The sequence below is a fragment of the Sceloporus occidentalis genome, unplaced genomic scaffold (assembly GCF_023333645.1).
Source record: "Sceloporus occidentalis isolate IW3139 unplaced genomic scaffold, rSceOcc1.0.p SCAF_6, whole genome shotgun sequence".
NCBI classification, from domain to species: domain Eukaryota; kingdom Metazoa; phylum Chordata; class Lepidosauria; order Squamata; family Phrynosomatidae; genus Sceloporus; species Sceloporus occidentalis.
The window spans coordinates 41,056,947-41,072,819 of record NW_028316986.1 but is presented as its reverse complement, the minus strand read 5'-3'; the positions used below and the strand labels follow the sequence as shown (position 1 = coordinate 41,072,819).

The 15,873-nt window shown below is 43.7% G+C and overlaps 1 protein-coding gene across 1 annotated transcript in view; it reads left to right on the top strand.

The window, feature by feature from the left end:
* Positions 1–649: 649 nt before the first annotated feature.
* The window catches only part of SUSD4 (sushi domain containing 4), a 158,729-nt gene continuing 143,505 nt past the window's right edge, over positions 650–15,873 (top strand). The window contains exons 1-2 of the mRNA XM_089529391.1: positions 650–857; positions 2,415–2,621. Coding sequence (XP_089385517.1) covers positions 2,450–2,621 — 172 coding nt within the window. The 5' untranslated portion in view covers positions 650–857; positions 2,415–2,449. The remainder of the gene's footprint in view (positions 858–2,414; positions 2,622–15,873) is intronic.

The following is a 15,873-nucleotide window of genomic DNA, read 5'->3' as shown; positions in this document are numbered from 1 at the left end:
GCAGGAGCTTTGAGGAAGGAGACTGGAGTCTAGGAAAGCTCATGCTGCCAACTTCTTCCTTTCAGTTAGTTTCAAAGGTGCCACAAGATCTCTCTACATTGTTGTTATTGTTATTATATCCAAATGCGCCTGACTCCTAGACTGGAGTCTAGGAAAGCTCAGCTGCCAACTTCTTTCTTTCAGTTACTCTCAAAGCGGCTATAAGATCTCTATATATTATTCTTATATCCAACTGCACCTGAGGAAGTAGACTTAAGTCTAAGGAAGCTCATGCTGCCAGCTTCTTTCTTTCAGTTACTCTCAAAAGGGCTACAAGAGCTCTCTACAAACTAAACACATAGAATTCTGTTTCTATGAGTGCCTTGGCCAGGAGGCTGGGATGGAGGACGCGTCCTGGAAAAGGAGGACACCTGGTCACCCTGATCCAGGAGGAATTCCCAAAATGCCCTTCCTGTTGAGCTAAGAATCCGGATTCCATATGTCTATGGAGTGTCTTGGAGAGAAGGCTGGGATGGAGGACGCGTCCTAGAAAAGGAGGACGTCTGTGGCCACAGTAAGCAGGTGTAAGGCTCCAGCTCCTGATTGGCTGCAGCCAAAGCAAGCCTCTTTCTCTCCCCCTCCTCCTCCTCCTCCTCCCTTTGCAGACACAGGTAGGATGAGGAGCGCGAGCTGCGGCGCGGGCCGGGCCTCCCTCCTCTTCCTCCTCTTCCTCGGCTGTTCGCAGCACTAGCAGCAGCAGCAGCAGCAGGAGCAGCAGCAGCAGCGCAGGGAGCCGTGGCGTCTGGAGGCTTGGCCAAGGGAGCAAGGGGGAAGGAAAGGAAGAGCCCAGAGTCTCCATGCAGGCGGGCAGCCCTCAGGTAAGAAAGGGCGCACTGCGCAGCTGGCCTCTGGGCGGGAAGGCAGAGGGAGGGAGGGAGGGAGGGAGGGAAGTACTTCACAGCCCCCCCCCCCCAGAGGGAAAGGTCTTCTTAAAATGGGGGGGGGGAGTCCTCGAATAAGGAGCCCCCACTGGCTGCAAGTGGCTAAGAAGGCGGGTGGGCCAGTTTGGAGGGGAAGAGGCTACAGGGAAGGAAAGAGGGAAGGGAAGGGAAGGGAAGGGAAGGGAAGGGAAGGGAAGAGAAGGAAGGAAGGAAGGGAAGGGAAGGGAAGGGAAGGGAAGGGAAGGGAAGGGAAGGGAAGGGAAGGGAGGGAGGGACTGGGAGTGCATCCCTGTGCCAAAGCACTGAGGCTCCAGTGGACATGGCCTGAGGGCAGGGTGACTAGGATATGGGCCCTCCTTTTCCTGGACATTTCGATCTTCTCTTCTACATTTCAGCCTATTTCCATAAGTTGTTAATGTTGGTTTTTTTTTCTTTTTAGCTTTTTCTTTGCTCATGTCCTCCATTTTTCTGGAAGGTCCTCCCTTGGCGCGGCGCCTTGTCCTCCTTTGCAGCTTGGACATCTGGCAGGGGGATCGGATGCCTTCCTTTCCCAGGACGTGTCCTACATTTCATCCTTCTGCTCTATGTTTCAACCTGTTTCTGTCTTACATTTTCATCCTATTTCTATGAGTAGAATTTTTAAAAAGCTTTTTATTTGGTCATGTCCCCCATTTTGTGGCACCTTGTCCTCCTTTGTGGTGAGGACATCTGTCAGGGTGACCAGGCATCTTCTTTTCCCAGGATATGTCTTACATCTCAGCCTTCTGTTCTATGTTTCAAACCTATTTCTGTCTTACACTTTCATCCTATTTCTGAGTGGTTCTTTTTAGAAGCTTTTTATTTGGTCATGTCCTCCAGTTTTCTGGGAGATCCTCCATTTTGCGGCACCTTGTCCTCCTTTGCGATGAGGACATCTGGCAGGGCGACCAGACGCCTTCCTTTTCCAGGACATGGCCTTCATTTCAACCTTCTGTCCAGGAGGGATTCCACAACATCCTCCATTTGGAGCAGGACTATGAAACACAAATTTTTATTCATAGTAGTATTTTTAATTTGGCAATGCCCTCCATTTTCCTTCAATGTCCTACATTGGGGGAATTAGGACATCTGGTCACCCTGACAAAGGGACAAGAGGCCCCCTCCATGGCGGAGGATCTTTGGGGAGAAGGAGCCATCTCACATAAAGCCAGAGGACAACTGCAGCTTTCCCAAAAACCTGGAAAGGTATCTGGAATTACCTGATGCAGAGGGTCTTTTTGAAGTATTTTTCCTCCTGCTGCCCCTAGGGGGCGCATGAGGGATGCAGGGGTCAAATGGGTTGAGCCTTGGATGGGTTCTGGGGTTGCCTCTTGCTTGGTTTAATTTGTATGCAAGTGGATGGAGAGTGTTGCTTGTCCCTTTCCAGGTTCAGAGGGCCACCTTTTTAAGAGAAGGGGTGTGTGCAAGGGAAGAAAGTGCCCATGTCCTAAAGCAGGCTGCCCTTTCTGTTTGCAGACCATTGCATTCTGGATGCCCTTTGCGGATAAAAGATGTATCATGGAATGAATCCGAACAGCAGGGATCCCTTCCTAGAAAAGCAAGAGCAAGAGCTGCAGCAGCAGCCACCTCCGCCACTGTCCCTGCGTTCCCAGTCCAGGCTCTCCCTGGTGGTCTTGTGGTTCCAGCTGGCCCTGTGCTTTGGCCCTGCGCAGATCACAGGCGGTGAGTGAGTGAGTGTCTGATTTGTGTGACAGGCAGTAGCAGAGCGTTGGCTCTTGGGTGCAGGCTAAGGAGAGAGAGAGAGGATCATGGATGAAGAGAAGGGGGGAAACTCTCAGGCTGTTACTGACAGGCAGGTTCCCCTTCGTGTAGGAGGAGACAGCCTCTGGCTATTGAGCTTATATGCACAAAATGCTGAAAAGGGAAAACATCATCCCACTGTTTGACTGGCTGCCTTGCAAATCTGTGATTGAGAGAGGGAAAAACTCCAGCCTACCTTTCTCCTTATCAAGGCTGAAGGGAAATGCCTAAAATAAAATGACCACTTACATTTCTACATCTTACCCAGATACATATACTGAAAAAAGAAGATTCCTTCCAAAGATGCAGAAAAAGACATTTCATCTCTCCCCTAGGGATGATCAATGACAGTTCATGCAGATAGATGCAAGGTTTCTCTCTCCTCCCACCCCAAATTCTGCTAACAAACTATGCAGTCACCTCCTCCGAGCCTTATGATGTTCTCTGAATAATCATTCTCTTCCTCGTTTTTGCAAAGCCCACACATGGGAAATAAATGAGAGAAGGTTCTAAGGTCCTGTTTTAACAATGCACATTCTCCTGAATGTGCATTGTTAAAATAGAGCTAATGCTGGTTGCGGAGGTCTCTTCTCTTCTCATACCAATGCATGTGTGTGTATGTGCCATCAAGTTGCCTGTCGACTTATGGGGACCCCCACAATAAATCATTTTTCAGTGATCTGAGACATCTGCTAACACCACTAGGAATTCCTCTGGGATACATCTAGAATGTACACCAGATACTAAGAACAGATTTTCAGCATAATGTTTAGCCTTTAAATATTGAGGTAGATTGCTCTTCCCCAAAGGGACAGGTTGACATGATGGAGACACCTATTATTATAGTAGAGGCAAAGGATGCTTCCAGGCAGAGGGCTCCCAGTGCTATCAGTCAAAAGGCATCCATTCTACCTTTTCCTTCTCAGCTGATAGTTTTCTATTAAGAAAAGATAATGGAAGAATATGAGAAGTATGTCAGTCAAAGCTGATTTCCTGTAGAATGCAGTGAATGAGTCAGGAGGCTTGCAGAATAGTAGCCTTGTTTAGAAGCAACCAGAGCACTAGCTTTGGGATCACGTACTGGAAAATCCTGATGCCGAAGTAGTCAAGAGAGACAGAAAGAGACAGTGGTAACTGTAGCAACGGGAGTTCACTTTGTGAAAATGGCCAGACAAGGGGAGCAGTGGACCCAGTCTGTGAGATGGAGAGACTTTGGCCAGGTATCTTCCATCTACTGAAGAATTGGCCTCCCCAAGACACCAGATGCTGTCTAGGACACTAGCAGAACTGTAAGAGTGCAGCAGGCTAGTGCAATGCAAGCTTGTGGTGAAAACAGGAGTTATCACTCTGGATACTCACAATAAGGTGAAAAGAAAAACATTTATTGTCTCAAGTAATCAATTCAGGAAATTAAAAGAATTACACTTAGTTTGGATACTGGAACCCCTGGCAGCTATAAATGAGAAGGGAATCCTACAAAACTGTCTGCACTTCTTAGATAAAGGTAAAACAAGGGGACAGACTTCCTTGAAGGAAAAAGGAGTGACTTCAACAGATAGGAATGAAGCAAAAAGAACAAAGTGCATATCTCTGAGGCAGAGGAAGAAACACAAGGGACTATCTATCTGCACATTGACCCATCCCACTGATGAGCTGATAACATGTGCTGATGCTAAATAGAACCAAATGCTGATTGAGCAAATTGTGAATTATTACTTTGGGGGACCCCTCAACACACCCAAAATTTCCTGAAAAGAAAAACCTCTTTTGTAAGATATCTCTTAGCTTTGAAACCAGTGCCAGAAGGAAGTCCTTGTTTGCTTTTGAATGGATACTGTTCCATTTGAGGATAATATAAGAAACTTTGGAATTTGGAATATAAGAAACTTTGGAATTCTGCCCAGCTAGAAAACTCTTTAGTTTTTTGTGGGTTTTTCTGGCTATGTGGCCATGTTCTAGCAGTTTCTTTCTGACGTTTCTGCTACTGCTGATTTTTCTGGCTGGCCCAGTCTGCAGTGTTTCTCGTGTTCCTTGATTCTTGTTTGCACACTGCGTTTGGTGGTCCCTATGTAGACTTTTCCCAGCAGATAATTGATCACCAATTAGCAGACATTAATCCTCGTTTGCATTAACCTCCCAGGCTGAGGCCAGCCATCAACACAGAACAAGACACATGCAAATCACTCCTGCATTCCCAGGCTCACACAGTATATATACACCCAATTTTTCCAGCCAAAGCATTCTCTGAAGATGCCAGCCACAGATGCTGGCGAAACGTCAGAAAGAAACTCTGCTAGAACATGGCCACATAGCCTGAAAAACTCACAAAAAACTATGGATGCCAGCCATGAAAGCCTTCGAATATACATTAGAAAACTCTTTATTACATTCTTTAAATTTGGTATACTAATTGCATGCCACTATTTTAAAAACTGACGACTTGGAAATATTTTAAACAACAACATGTTTTTGGATATCACTTGCTGGAAAAACAGCAGAAAACGGCTATTATTCTCATACCCTCATGTGGTTGCTTGTAGGATTTTTAACACCATCTAGTTGTCCATTGTGAGTGAGAGCTGCTTGAAGGAAAAGCACTTTGATACAGTCTTGCAGGGTACCTCTTGTGATTCCTTTCCAAATGGAACTGAAATGGTTCTGCTAATCTGAAATAGCCTTCAGGTCAAGTTTGGCTGGAAAAAAGTGCTTAACGGAGCAACAGAGTCTCTTTATGTACAACTGAAACCCCAGTTGGTTCACATTGAATTTCTCACATTAACTGAAGCTTAACAAGGTCTGTGAAGCTTCTTGCTTTAACTGCACCCTGAAGTCTACACATTAAGTCTACAAAAACCCATGCTGCCAACTTCTTTCTTTCAGTTGGTGTCAAAGGTGCTACAGCTTCTCTGTACATACTGATTCTACAGATTAACACAGCTATATCTTTGAATTGCACCCTGAAGCTCCATGATAGTCATAAAGACTGGTGTTATTCAGTGTCAATGTATGGCCTATAACTAGAGTAATCCCATTGACTCAGTGGGAACCTACTAAGTCAACACATTTTATTGAAATGTAAAGTGATTCAGTGGTCTGCTCTAGTTGGGATTAAAAACTAGATTTTGTAAACTATACTCTAACATTTTAGGTATAGTCTGATTTTATTGATGCTATGCTCTGTATACTCTAAACAATTTGATCATGTTGGAGCTGTTTAATGAAGGCAATCCCAGGGAAATCACAGAGCCCCAAGCCAGTAAGAACTGTGTGGGCTTAAACCCAGTTAAATCTGTGCTTGATTACTTAACTTAGTAGAGTTGTTGGATGCTATACAAACAATAGGATTCAGTCGAGGATTCAGGAACATAGTTTTTTGTGGGTTTTTCAGGCTGTTTCAACAGACAGTTTGTCAGGAATCTAAGATATTGAATAAGTTTACAACAAGTTGTAAGAGTGTCCCATTCATATAGTTAAGCGAATTCAGAAACCACACCACCACCATGGTCTTGATGATAGTATACTGTAACTTAGCTTTCATTGGACAGCCAATGGCAGGCTAATAAGGCAAACACCATAGCAGCATCTGAATTATATTCCTGCCTCACATGGCTTTCAAACGTGCCCTGTATGCATGATTATATTGTTTGCTTATTTCTGTGGTTTCAGTAAGTGAGACTCTTGTCTGAGTTGGTCACTGTGGTGTAATCCTAAGTGTTAGCTGTGCTTTATGTTCAAGATGTATAACAACTTTGTAACTATAGCTGTCTTTAAGTATCTTTTTTCCTGCTATGAACATTTCTTAATTGGAACAAAAAGATTACAGTTGCCAGGTTATATCATTTTTGTGCCGTGTTTGCTCTATTGAGATTGCAGTATTTTTCTTGGAAAGTTTCACTTGAAATTAGCGGAATTTAAATTCAAATAGGCAATAACTGTTCAAACTGGACATATCACAGTAGACTTAACACTAATATTTTCAGGACATTCTACACATACATACAATTTGTTTTTATAACAAACAACACAACAGTTATAACATAGGTATTATAAAGAAGACTGTGTGATATAAAGGGGCCTAGTGCTTTCTCTGTTCTCTATAATCCCATGTTAGATGACAAAAACATCAAAATTAGTTTATAACTCACTGTTGTCTTTCAGAGTAATTTAAAAGAGGTTATACTATTGTGACTATAATGGACTTGCTAAGACTTAGGGGAGATTTTGTCCCGAGCTATCATGTTTCAGCTTTGTTAAATAATCTTTTCAGTAAAAGGGATGAGTGGACCACATTTGTCTCTAAATCAAAACAATATTTCCTACTATATTTTATCAGAAATGTTCTTTATGACTATATGTATAGTATACACTTTACTATTGTATCGTATGTTGAATTTTCAGATTTCTGTAGATCTGCATTAGATGTTAGATCAGGCTTTCCCAAACTGACACCATCCAAATTTGTTAGGTTACAATTCCTACCATCCTAGCCAGCGCAGAAATGTGTGGTGGCTAAGAATGATGAGGTTGTAGACCAACCCATCTGGAGAGTACCAGATGTGGAGTAGTTAAAGAAACAGGCAATCTGATTTGTGCCGAATCCAATTTTCCTGTTTACAGATACTTCCTCAAATAATAATACAGTGGGCCCTTCCCTTATGCGTGCGTGTGTGTGTGTGTGTCCATTCAGATTCCCCCCATGTAAGGAGAATTCTGCATATGCTTGCACCCCATTGAAAACAATGGGGCACATGCTTGCGGCACCATGTGCCATGCGCACCATGGGTGCACATGCCAAATGTTCTATTGTTGCACAGCTTTAGCGTAAACTTGAAGCCACATATAGAATGCCTGCATACAGCTCAGGTGCACTGTATCTAATAATATACAGCTTTCCTCATCCCCATTTTATTTTAAATGATTACGGTGTGATATCACTGTCTTCATACCTGGATTTTCTCATAGTCATAATTGCAACTAATTTCCCTGGAGTTGCTTGGTTTCTATGGTACATCTTAAAGTCTTAAAGCATATAGTCCAATTCCACAAATTCTCTTTGGATCATCCCCCAACATCAAAAACCAAACAAACACAAAACATGCTTTGTCCATTGTTTACACCCCATATCAGTGGCAGTTTCTCCACAGTTGCCAGTACTCCTTTTGTACTATATATAAACAATTCAATTATTAGTTCATTAACCATCAGGACCATCTGATGTCTCATGCACCAGTCTAAATCCCAACTCAGTGACACATCAGTGCATGGGCTGTTCCTGTTGCTTTACTAGGTTTGGACTGCCAGAATTGGAGCTCTCCAAAGCTGGACTTCCGCTGTTTTCATCAACATTGCCTGAGAAGCACAACACAGAGGACACAGCATAAAATTAGTTCATTTTATGCTTCGGTCAATAGGGTTTACTGTACAGTCTTGCAGTAATATGCTCCCATTGGCCAGCTGCCTTGCATTAGGTGAAGAAAAAGGAACATAGTGTGTAAGGTGGATCTAAGGCACAAAGCTCTCTAAGGGATTTTACAAGGATGTGACAAAGTGTTACCTGCCTGCATATGAAGGTGAAAAGTAGGAGATTCTGACCAATAAATTCTTTTAATATGATCTGGGCAATTTGTTTAAAAACTGAGTGTAAGTATGCTTGCGGTTTGTTTGTTGTTTAAATGCACAATAAATGCTTAATAAGCCTAATGTTTTTAGTTTCCCTCCCATTTCCGCAACTGTCCATTATTAGTTTTCCAGTGCACATTTTCTTTCCAACTGCATATTTTAAGTACACCTGCATGCTGAAAAAACTCTGATCTGAGTTCAGAAATTTCTTCCCCCTTGTGAGAAGAGTTAAAGATATCACAAAATCCTGTTTGTATAGCATCCAAGAGTTCTAGTTAACATAGCTAATCTCTCAAATGGTACTACCTAACATGTGAAGGTTTTGACTCAGTCTAACAGTGTGCAAACAAGCTCAGCAGTTTTAGTTCCATGCAGCATAGAAATGGAAAGGAAGCATAAAATGGTGCTGACAGCTTTTGTCAGAGAGCATTTGGTATAACTGGAATAGGAACTATATCTACCCCAAGGTTCCTTCTGATAATTGAATTCCCATTTCCTCTAAAACTTTACATCTAATTTGTTGGATATATTTCGGGGAGCAAATATATACACTAGACTTCCTTGCTAGCACGTTTCAGAGTATGGGATCAACCACTGAGAAAGCCTTCTGTTGTGTCACATGAAACAAACATAGTGGAAATAGGAGAAGAGAGAAGAGACCCTTATAGCACAGTCAGGTTCATATGAAAGAAAACAGTCCTTCAGGTAACCTGAGACCAAGATGTATAGAGCTTTATGGATCATAAATATCACTTTGAATTGGGCCGGCAAACAGAAGATAAGTTTCTGCATGGCAGGGGGTTGGATTGGATTACCCTTGTGATCTTTTCCAACTCTATGATTCGATGATTCTATCATGTAACAAGAGACTTTCATGTTCCCTGCAACCACTCCCAGTCAACAATCTGGTTGTAGCATTTCAAACTAGCTGAAATTTTCTGATTTTTAAGGCAGTCCCCTGTAGAGTGCATTGCAATAGTCCAAATAATAGAATCATAGAGTTGGAAATGACTACAAGGGCCATTCAGTCCAACCCTCTGCCGTGCAGGAAGACACAAAGACACTCCTGAGTCCTGACAGATTGCCATCCAGTCTCTGTTTAAAAACCTCAAAAAGAGAGAGAGAGAGAGAGAGAGAAAAGAAAAAAAGAAAGAAAGAAGGAAGGAAGGAAGGAAGGAAGACTCCATAATTATCCAAGGCAATATGTTCCACTGTTGAGCAGCTGTTACTGTTAGGAAGTTCTTCCTAATGTTTAGATAAATAATAATAAATAAATAATAATAATAAAATCTTTATTTATATCCCGCCCTTCCAAAAAGATCAGGGCGGCTTACAAATACAACAGTGCAACAGATACAGGTTAAAAACACAGCAACATCAGTACCAATACAAATTTAAAAATAACAATAAAAGCCCCATTAGCCCATCCTCATGGCCACGGAAGAGGAGGGAGGCCCACAGGATGTTTAGTCGGGGAATGCCTGCTTAAATAGGAAGGTCTTAAGATCCTTCCTAAATTGGGCCAGGGTAGTAGATGAGCGGAGCTCGGTGGGCAGCGTGTTCCAGAGGGTAGGGGCAGCTGTGGAAAAGGCTCTTCTAGAGGTAGAAGCTAGCCTAGCCCCTGGCACCTTCAGCAATTGCTGCCCAGATGTTCTGAGGGTGCGAGGCGGATTGTACGGGGAGAGGCGGTCCTTCAGAAATCCTGGGCCCAAGCCATTTAGGGCTTTATAGGTAATAACCAACGCCTTATATTGAGCTCGGAAGCGAATAGGCAGCCAGTGAAGATCTTTAAGTATAGGTGTTATATGGCTGGTCCTGGTAGCACCAGTGACCAGCCGGGCTGCCATATTCTGTACCAATTGAAGCTTCCGAGTTTGGTATAAGGGTTGCCCCATGTAGAGTACGTTGCAGAAGTCCAATCTCGAAGTTACCAGGGCATGTACAACAGTTTCTAGGTCCCTCCGGTCCAGGTATGGGCGCAGCTGGCGGATCAGCCGAAGCTGATAACAGGTGCTCTTGACCGTCGCATTCACCTGAGCAGTTAGATGAAGCGACGAATCAAGAAGCACTCCCAGACTGCGCACGGAGTCCTTCACAGGGAGCGTGACCCCGTTCAGGACAGGTGGAACCACCGCCATTCCCGGACCGGGGGAGCCTATCACTAGTACCTCCGTTTTCTCTGGATTTAGTTTGAGTCGGTTTTTCCTCATCCAGTCCATTACTGACTCCAGACAGGCCACGAGAGGAGAGACGCCATCCCCGGTCACTGCATCAGTCGGAGACATAGAGAAAATGATCTGGGTGTCATCAGCGTACTGATAACCCCGCGCCCCATGTCTCCGGATGATCTCTCCCAGCGGTTTCATGTAAATGTTAAATAGCATGGGAGACAGAATGGCTCCTTGAGGGACCCCAGTTTTAAGGGCCCGCTCGCTGGAGCGCACGTCTCCCAGCTGCACCATCTGAGACCTCCCAGAGAGGTAGGACCGGAACCACTGGAGCGCAGTGCCCCCGATCCCAACCTCCGCCAGGCGCCCCAGAAGGATACCATGGTCTATGGTATCGAAAGCCGCTGAGATGTCCAAGAGCACCAACAGGGACACGCTTCCCCCGTCGATGCTCAGACGGAGATCATCGACCAAGGCGACCATGGCCGTCTCAACCCCGTGACCCGCCCGGAAGCCAGTTTGAAATGGATCCAGATAATCAGTTTCATCCAAGACCGCCTGAAGCTGGATCGCAACCGCCCTCTCGATCACCTTCCCCAAAAATGGTAGCAGCGAAACAGGCCGATAATTATTATGTACCAGGGGGTCGAGGGAGGGCTTTTTTAGGATCGGTCTTACGATGGCCAATTTAAGATCCGATGGAAACTGCCCATCCCTCAAAGAGGTATTAATTATCCGGTGTAGCAATGTCGTTACTACCGGTCCCCCCTGGGCCGCTAACCACGAGGGGCAGGGATCAAGAGAGCAGGTCGTTTTCCGAACACTTCCGAGGATCTTGTCCACATCCTCGGTACTCACCAACTCAAACTGATCCAGTGTAACACAGTCCACGGAGGCTCTGGACACTTCTACCCTAGGCTCTGCATTAACATCGGCGTTCAGACCTTCGCTTATGCGAGAAGTTTTATCCACAAAAAAGTCATTAAAAAGGTCGCAGCAGGCCTTAGAAGGTTCAAGGATCTGGTTCGGGGCAGGAGGGAGCTGAGTTAGCTCCCTGACCACCCTGAACAACTCTGCCGGACGTGACTCAGCGGACGCAATACGAGCACCATAGAACGAATCCTTTGTTGCTTGTATTGCCTCTCCATAGTCCTTCAACAGCCGGTCTAGGAGAGTCTTGTCGTTTAAGCGAAGGTGTTTCCGCCAACGGTACTCTAGTCGTCGCAGAACCCGCTTCCTCGCCCGGAGATCTTCCGTATACCAGGGCTTACGATTGGAAGCGGGCCTGAGAGGACGCTTGGGAGCGATTCTGTGTATAGCCCCGGAGAGACCGGTATTCCAAATACCGGTAAGGGCATCAACAGAGTCGCCGTCATTTCCAACCGTGAACCCCTCTAAGGCTTCTTGGAACCTCTGAGGTTCCATCAGCCTTCGAGGGTGGACCATCCTAACTAACTGGTCCAGATGGAATATCTTTTCCTGTAGCTTGACTCCATTGCTTCGTGTCCTAGTCTCTGGAACAGCAGAAAGCACGCTCACTCTATCAATATGACATTCGTTCAAATATTTATATATGGCTATCATGGAGAACTTTCTCTTTTCCAGGCTAAACATACCCAGTTCCCCAAGCCACTTCTCATAGGGCATGGTTTCCAAACCTATCTCCGTTTTTCTTGTCCTCCTCTGGACATGCTCCAGTTTATCAACATTCTTCAAATGAAGTGTGACTAACACATTCTTGGCCATGGCTTGATCAAACATCACCAGGAATGGATGCAACTGGTGCAACTAGCCTCAGCTGTGCAAATGCACTCCTTTCCTGTCTGGGCATCCATGTTCAGGAATAACTGCAGGAGTACATGAGCCTTCAAGGAGAATGAGACCCTATTTAGTACAGGATGAATCCTTACTTCAGAATTTGCCTTTAATTGCCCAAATGTACCTCTGTATTATCCAGATTATGCTTTAAATTGTGAAGTCAGAGGCTTTCACAGCTGGCATCCATAGTTGTTTGTGGGTTTTTCAGGCTATGAGGCTGTGTTCTAGAAGAGTTTATTCATGATGTTTCACCAGCACCTGTGGCTGACAGAGAATGCTGGCATGAAAGAGAGTGGAGTATATATATATCGTTCATTGAGAGGAAGTGATTTACATGTTAATCTGTGTATTGTTCTGTGGTTGAATGGCAAGGCCTCAGGGTTTCTATTTAATAAATGATCTATTGTCTGCTGGGAAACCCCCCTCTCCCTGGGTGGTTTTCATTTGCATTTGCTGGGTCTTGATTTTGGTGTTTTTTAGGACTGGTAGCCAAGCTTTGTTTACTTTAAGGGTTTCTTCTTTCCTGTTGAAGTTGTCCAGGTGTTTATGGATTTCAGTGGCTTCCCCATACTTTCTGACTTGATAGTTGTTGCCATGGTCCAGAATTTCAGTGTTTTCAAACAGCACTTTATGCCTGGGATGGTTTATAATGTGTTCTGCTACTGCTGATTTTTCTGGTTGACCCAGTCTGCCTCAGACTGACCACATGCTGACCCAGCACAACATGAGGCATTGCAGACTGTAGCAGTGGTGGTGGCAAAGAAGTCTGTTTTCTCTGTTTCCATTGGGTCCTTAAGTATTCATCTAGCACTTTTTTGAGTACTGTGTAAGTTGTTGAAACCAGATCTTGTTAAGGATGTGCTACAAGTGTGCTATGGCTTTTTTGTCAAGTATGTTGAGGATGACACCACTCTTATTCCCTCTGAACATAATGCTTACATTGATATTGTGCCATTGGAGGTATCTAAGTGCTAGCTGGTCCCTTTTCAGTGGATACAGTATAGAAATGTGGAGAAAAACTTAAAGGGGTTCAGTCAACTATCAGAATTCTTTATTATTGATCTGTCTTGTCTTTTGAGGGACATGGTGGCTCAGCAGTTAAGACACTGTCTCTGATGATTGCAAGATTGGCAAGTTGGCAGTTCGAGGCCCAGACACCAATCACTAGTCCCAGTTTCTGCTACTCTAACAGTTCAAAAGCATGTAAAAGTGCAAGTGCAAGTAGATAAATAGGTACCACTTCGATGGGAAGGTACAGTGTTCTATGCAGTCATGCTGGCCATATGATCATAGAGTTGTCTTTGACAACACTGGCTCTTCAGCTTAGCAACGGAGATGAGCACCGCCCCCTACAGTCAGTAGATCTTGTCAAGGGAAAACCTTTACCTTTAACTTTACCTTTACCTTGTATTTTGTCAATCAGTCAGGGTGGTGGTGGTGGTGATTGAGATGATGAACCTAGAAATGGTAATTTTTCTGTGCAAGAGTAGGTAGTGCTAGCTACTTTGAAAAAGGGACCTACGTGGCCACCCTTTAAGAGAGTTTATTTGCATCTGCTGCTTTAAGTAATTATTGTCTGAGCAAGGATTTAGAAAGGTTACTGGCGTCTCAGCTCCCAACACTCATGGATGAAGCAGATTATTTCATCCTGAATTAGGGCCCAGTTTTGGCAATGAATGTGAGCATGAAGCTGCACTGAGGAATATCCATATATCTTCTTTGGCTGCAAATATTTAAAAAGTGCAACAGTTCACATATCTCTGTTTTGTCTACCTGTCAACTATCTATCAAAGCCCTTTCTTTTTGTCATTCTTGAAAAACTGAAACTATTTGATCTGTAAATGTGTGCATGTTGCTGAATATCATTTAAGGAACCAGTTGTCTAATTTCTCTATAAATGATGATTAGATGTACCTACAGTCTTAATGAATAGCCATGTTTTATTGGGACAATTTGATTATAGTGCATGGCTAACTAGATTACATATACATTTGGACTTTGATACACAAGTGCAGAGCTAATGAAATTTTATATTTTCATGCATAGGTTCAATATAGAACCCAGCCACATTGTCTTTGCTAAGTGTTTTGACACTGAGGGTGTTTCTGAGCTAAATTTGGCATGCTGATTTTAATCTTTGCTGTTCTTACATGGTTTGGGAACCAGATACAGTATTTGTTCAGCCACCTGCTCCTCAGTTTTCTGACATTCTGAAGTCATCCTCTGGGTCCTTCTTTCAGGTACACTGCTATTAGAGGTGTTGGTGATAACTAAAGGGAAAGATTAATCTCTAAAAGATGGTTATGTGCCCTTGGAATAGTCTTCTGAATGAAACCTTGTTGTTGCTTACATGATCATGTTTTTAAACACCAAGGCTGCATCTGAACTGCAGAAATAATCCATCTTGACACCACCTTAACTGCCATGGTTCAGTGCTATTGAATTCTGGGAACTGTAGTTTTGTGAGACATTGAACCTTCTCTGTCAGGGAGCTCTGGTACACAACAAACTATAAATCCCAGGAATCCATAGCAATGAGTCATATTAAAGTGGTGTCAAACTGGATTATTTCTTCACTGTGGATGCAGCTCAAGCAAAAACATGTACATTTCCTTAGTTTAAAAAACTGATAACATTTGGATTTTTAAGTAAATTCATTGTTTTATGGCTTGGCTTGGAATACTGAATATAGAATCGTAGAATCATATAGTTGGATGAGGCCACGAGGTCCATCCAGTCCAATCTCCTGCCATGCAGAAATATACAATCAAAGCACTCCTGACAGATGGCCATCCATCCTCTGTTTAAAAACCTCCAAAGAAGGAGACTCCACCACTCTCCAAGGGAATGTGTTCCACTGTCAAACAGCTCAAACAGTTATCAGAAAGTTCTTCCTAATGTAAAGGTGGAATCTCTTTTCCTGTAGCTTGAATCCATTGCTCCGTGTCCTAGACTCTGGAGCAGGAGAAAATAAGCTTGCCCCATCCTCAATATGACTGCCTTTCAAATATTTAAACATGGCTATCATGTCACCCCTTAACCTCTTCTCCAGCTCCCTAAACATACCCATTCCCTAAACCGCTTGTCATAGGGCATGGTTTCCAGACTTTTCACCATTTTGGTCATCTTCCTCTAAACATGATCCAGCTTGTCAATATCATTCTTGAATTGTAATGCTCAGAACTGGATACAGTATTCCAAGTTAGGTCTGACCTAAGCAGAATAGAGTGGTACTATTACTTCCCTTGATCTAGACACTATATTTGTATTGATGTAACCTAGAATTACCTTGGCTTTCTTAGCTGCCACATCACATTACTAACTCATGTTCAGCCTGTGATACACGAAGACTCCTAGATCCCCCTTTGCATGTACTGCTATCAAACCAGGTGTCACCCATCCTATACCCATGCATTTAATTTTAACTTCCTAAGTGTTGTGCCATACATTTCCCCCTGTTGAAATTCATTTGTGTTAGTTTTGGCCCTTTCTAATCTGTTAAGATCATTTTGAATTCTGATCCTGTCCTCTGGGATATTAGTAATCCCTCCTAATTTAATGTCATCTGC